Here is a 5,938-nt window from a genome sequence, read left to right as displayed (position 1 = left end):
ATGGAAGCAGGAAGACAATTTGGAGGCTACCAGAAGAATTTAGGCAAGAGATGACAGTAGCTTGAATCACTATGACTGAGTAGGAAGCAGGTAGAGAGCATTAGACAGATTCTGAATATACTATAAAAGATTTAATGATGGACCAGTTATAGGTATGGAGTGAGAAAAAAGTCAAAGCTAACTGCAAAATTTTTGACCTCAGAAACTCAAAGAAGCATGTTGCTACTTATAGAAATAGGGGAAAATGTGAGAAGGTAAGGTTTGACTTAAAAAACAAACAAGCAAAGGAAACAAAAGCAAATAAACAAATGGGACTACCTCAAACTAAAAAGTACAGCAAAGAAAACTACCAACAAAACGAAAAGGCCACCGGCTGAATGGGAGAAGAAATCTGCAAACAATATATCCAATAAGGAGTTAATATCAAAGTATACAAAGAACTCATATAACTTAATATCAAAAAAAACAAACAATCCAATTAAAAAATGAGCAGAGGAACTGAACTGATATTTTTCCAAAGAAAATGGCCAGCAGGCACATGAAAAGATGCTTAACATCACTAATCATCAGGGAAATATAAATCAAAACCACAATTAGATATCACCTCACACATGTAAGAATAGTTAAGGAATCAAACAGACAACAGACCAGCTGGGCCTGGCGCATTGGCGCCCCCGCCGCCAGCGCCGCCGCCCACCTGCCACAGGGAGCGATCTCAGGGACCCGGCCGCGCTCCGCCATGACCCTGTACCGCACGGAGGAGCACGGCCAGCCCCACTCTCCTGGTTCCTGCCTCTTTTTCAAGAATGTAGCTGGTCACTACATTTCCCCCTTTCATGATATTCCTCTGAAGAGGAAAATGGCATTCCTACAAAGAGAGCACGAAATGATGAATATGAGAATTTGTTTAATATGGTTGTAGAAGTACCTCCGTGGACAAATGCTAAAATGGAGATTGCCACAGAGGAGTCATTGAATCCCATTAAACAAGATGTAAAGGATGGCAAGCTTCCCTATGTGGTCAATATCTTTCCTCACAAGGGTTATATATGGAATTATGGTGCCCTCCCTCAGACTTGGGAAGATCCCCATCGAAAAGATAAGAGCACAGACTGCTGTGGAGATAATAATCCTATTGATGTTTGTGAGATAGGCTCAAAGGTTCTTTCTCGTGGAGATGTTGTTCATGTGAAGATCCCTGGAATTCTGGCTCTTATTGATCAGGGTGAAACAGATTGGAAATTAATTGCTATCAATGTGAATGATCCTGAAGCCTCAAAGTTTCATGATATTGAAGATGTTAAGAAGTACAAACCTGGTTGCTTAGAAACTACACTTAGTTGGTTTAGATTTTATAAGATACCAGAGGGAAAACTGGAAAACCAGTTTGCTTTTAATGGAGAATTCAATAACAAGGCTTTTGCTCTTAAAGTTATTAAATCTACTCATGAATGTTGCAAAGCATTGCTTATGGAGAAGTGTGATGGAGGGGCTATAAACTGGACAAATGTGCAGGTATGTGATAGCCCTTTCCATTGCTCTCAAGAGGAAGCTAGATCATTAGTTGAATCAGTGTCATTTTCACTGAATAAAGGAAGTAATGAAGAAGATCAAGTATGGCACTTCCTTGGCAAGTGATGAGAACATTTGAAGTTCTGCCATCAGGATTCCAGTCTCTAAGAACTACAAGACTCCCATCTCCCCCAAGTGCTAGAAACAGGCAGATCTATGAGAATTTGCTAACTTCCTGTTGAAACTTTTTTTTTCAAACTTTTTGATATGCAATGTGTAAATAAACATTGAAATTTTTGAAAAAAAATAGATAACAAATGACAAGTGTTTGCAAGGATGTGAAAAAAAGAAAGAAAAAGGAACCCTCATGCACTGTTGGTGGGAAGGTAAATTGGTGAGGCCACTATAGAAAACAGTATGGAGGTTCCTCAAAAAACTAGAAACAGAACTACCATATGATTCAGAAATCTCACTCCTGGGTATATATCTGGAAAAAAATGAAAGCACTAATTTGAAATGATACATGCACGCCAATGTTCACAGCAGCACTATTTACAATAGCCAAGATATGGAAGCAACCCAAGTGCCCATCAACAGATGAATGACTAAAGATGTGGTGTATATATATATATATATATACAATGGAATATTATTCAGACATAAAAAAAGAATGAAATTCTGCCATTTGAAACAACATGGATGGACCCAGAGTGTATTGTGCAAAGTGAAATAAGTCACAGAGAAAGACAAAAAGACGTAATGTATGATTTCTATTATGTGTGGATTCTAAAAAAACAACACATGAACAAATATAACAAAACAGAAACAGAGTCATAGATACAGAGAATAGCTTGTCAGAGGGAAGGAGTTTGGAGGATGAGCAAAATAGGTGAGGGAGATTAAGAGGTACAAAATTCCAATTACAAAAATAAATGAGTCATGGGGATGAAGTATACAATGTAGAGAATATAGTCAATAATAATGTAATATCTTTGTTTGGTGACAGATAGTAACTAGTATCGTGGTGATCATTTTGTAACACACAGAAATACTGAAACACTATGTTTCACTATGTGAAACTAACATAGTGTTGTAGGTCAATTATACTTCAAAAACAAACAAACTCAGAAAAGGAGATCAGATTTTGTGGTTACCCAAGGTGGAGGTGGAAGGAGGCAGAATTGAATGAAAGTGGTCAAAAGATACAAACTTCCAGTTATAAAATAAGTAAGTACTAGGGATGTAATATACAACATGATTAATATAATTAAGACTGCTGTATGTATGAAAATTGTTAGGAAAGTAAATCCTAAGAGTTCTCATCACAAGGAAAAAATAATTTTTCTTTTTATTTTGAATCTATATGTGATGATGGATGTTCACTAAACTTATTGTGGTAATGATTTCATGATGTATGTAAGTCAAATCATTATGCTGTACACCTTAAACTTAGCGCTGTATGTCATTTATATCTCAATAAAACTGAAAGGAAAACAAAAACAAAAACAAGCATTTTGTTTTGTTCATGTTGAGTTTAAGCTTCCTATTTAACAGCTAAAATGAATCTCCAAAACTGGAGATTAGAGAAGCCCAGCCTAGTCAGCAGTACTTAAAGACATGAAAAGGGAACTGTGTGGGTGGAAAAGTGATCTCAGGCCAAAGATCTGAAAAAGAATAGCTGATACCACATTTAAGACACTTATAATTATTAGAAGAGATACATTACCATTAATGAATCAAATATCACCCTTAATTAAAGATTCCTTAATTTTAAAACATGTAAATGTGAAAAAGTATAACATTTTATACCTGATTCTAATGATAACCATAAATTTTCGAAAATAAAATGGTAGCTGGCAGGTTAGAAAATTATCAAAAGGTTTTCCAACTAAAAAGAAACATTTTTAAATAAATGCTTTAAGTAAACTCAGAGATTTGCTCATAGCTGCAACTTGGAATCAGTTGTTTTTATTTCCACTAAAGATATAAAGTCAGGAAGTTTTTTATAAAGACAATTTCATATCATATAATTCATTTCCCTCATCTGCAGTATGACAGTATGATCATCTCCTGAGATATCAAACTAAGATTTTGCTTCTCTTGGCAGTGATAACATAGTATAAATACCTACAAATGTAAAATTAGAGATTCTACTCTATTTAATATTTTCAAAGATTAAATTATCAAATGCAGATTAAACTATCAAACAAAACTCTATTATCCATGTTTTCACGTTGCATAATTACTGTCCTATGTAGATCCCAAGTTGAGGGAGGAAGAATTAATATTGGTCTACCAAACATCACAAGTGTTTCCTGTTTTAAGAAGAGTGGGAGACAGATTTCTCACTACTGGAGAAGGAAGTTACAGATACGGAGAGGAAGAAAACTACAATGAATCCTGCAGTGTTGGATATTTAACTGGAATTGGAGGTATTAGTGTGAACTCACAGCTTTCAATATATACAGACACAGAAAAATATATAGATGCATATTATATGTAATTATAATACGTATTACACGTTATATAAACACACACATATATATGTATATATATGTGTATGTGTGTATATATACATATATATATACACACATACACATATATATATGTGTGTCCACTGAGAAGACATGGAACAGTAACACCCCAATAGCAATGAACATACTTACCACAGTTAGAACCTACATAATGGCTTCTAAATACCATACTCCAGCAAATTAAACCAGGGCATTTTGGAGAAATGGCTGATTCTAGCACTGGTTGCCAGAAAATACAAGATGCTCCTGACACATGTTGTATGATAAAGTAAGAAAATGTTCAAAGAATGATAGCGATATGTCAAAAGGATCCAGAAGCCAGTTTGAAGGGGCTCCCACTGTCCAAACCTGAGACAACATAAACATCAAAATAAATATTGATTACATGGGAATTCCCTGGTGGTCCAGTGGTTAGGACTCTGTGCTTCCACTGCAGGGAGCCCAGGTTTGATCCCTGCTCGGGGAACTAAGATCCCACAAGTCACTCAGCACCGCCAAAGAAAAAAGAAAAATAAATAAATAAATATTGATTACAGACTATAATTAACCAAATAAAATAGAAAACCATGAGCCCATGTGAATATAAATGAATGAATGAATGAATGAAAAGTATGATGAATAGAAAGATATATACAGAGTCTCAAAATACCTCTACTCAAAAAAAAAGGAAAGCTTTATAGTATAAAAGTCTGGCAGACAGACAACACCTTAACCAAGTGATTAAATTGAACATCATCAGTAACGGGATTAATGAAAATCATGCATCACCTGATAGGATAAAATAAGAAACCAGCCTCGCTTGTGTGCTATTCCTACCAAAGATATATAACCTAAAACTAACATGAGGAAACATCAGACAAACCCAAACTGAAGACATACTACAAAATAATTGGCTTGTAGTATTTAACATTTATAAAAGTCAAGCATCAATAAGGAACTGTTCCAGAATAAAAGAGATTACTTCTCATATCACAACTTTTCAATGATTTTTCACCATGTGCATTTACTTCCTATTCAAAAAGTTTATTCATTAAATGTTTTAAATAAATACATACATGTTTTTAAAAATATGAACAGCCTGACCCAGAAATTCCATTTCTAGGTATACACTCTAGAGAAGCATATAGAAAGTGGTTCATGGCAGCACTGCTTATAATAATGAAAAATAGGAAACAAATGTGCAGCAATCCAAAAAAAAGATGATTACCCATTTAAAGAACTATTATGCAGCAGTTAGAAGGAGTGAGGTACATCTATATAAGCTATTACAGGTAAACTGACAAGACACTTGGTGAATAAAAGAACCATGCTGTAGAGCAACATATACAATATGATACATTTTTATAACTATACATATTCTAGGTCAATGCATAGCATATCAAACTTATAATAGTAATTGAATGTTTACCTCCTAGGAAAGGCTGATCAGTGGGAGTCTTTAGACTTATGGAGACTGTTTTAATTTTTTAACTCAGATAATTTAATAATGCATTACTTACATAAGTAAAAATAATTTTTAAAAATACTCCTGACCATGAGTTTACAGTCTATTTTTGGTAGTATAGCAGACAATGAGAATGCTAGTGTTTCTCTGTCAACCATGCTTTTCCATCCAATTGATCTGATATTTGAGAATGATATTCCCACTTCATATTATCATGGGGGGAAATCAACCTAGTGCCTTTCTGATCATAAAGATGAGCTCACAAAATTTTGTGGGAGAGCAGCCAAGATGGCAGAGTAAAAAGACCCTGAGCTCACCTCCTCTCACAAGCACACAAAATCATAACTATCTGCAGAATAACCATAGATAAAAAAAGACTGGAGCCTACCAGAAAAGATCTTCTACAGCTAGAGACATAAAGAAGGAACCACAGCGAGACCCGTAGGAG

The 5,938-nt window shown here is 34.9% G+C and overlaps 1 protein-coding gene across 1 annotated transcript; it reads left to right on the top strand.

Moving 5' to 3' along the window:
* Window positions 1-724: 724 nt before the first annotated feature.
* Window positions 725-1,689, top strand: LOC130708457 (inorganic pyrophosphatase 2, mitochondrial-like). The gene is given in 2 exon segments (XM_057548839.1): window positions 725-848; window positions 851-1,689. Coding segments are annotated over 2 exon segments (897 nt in total). The 5' UTR covers window positions 725-739; the 3' UTR covers window positions 1,639-1,689.
* The last annotated feature ends 4,249 nt before the right edge of the window (window positions 1,690-5,938 follow it).

Source organism: Balaenoptera acutorostrata, chromosome 6, assembly GCF_949987535.1.
Source record: "Balaenoptera acutorostrata chromosome 6, mBalAcu1.1, whole genome shotgun sequence".
In the NCBI taxonomy this organism is placed as follows: Eukaryota; Metazoa; Chordata; class Mammalia; order Artiodactyla; family Balaenopteridae; genus Balaenoptera; species Balaenoptera acutorostrata.
This window is presented reverse-complemented; position numbering and strand designations above follow the sequence as displayed.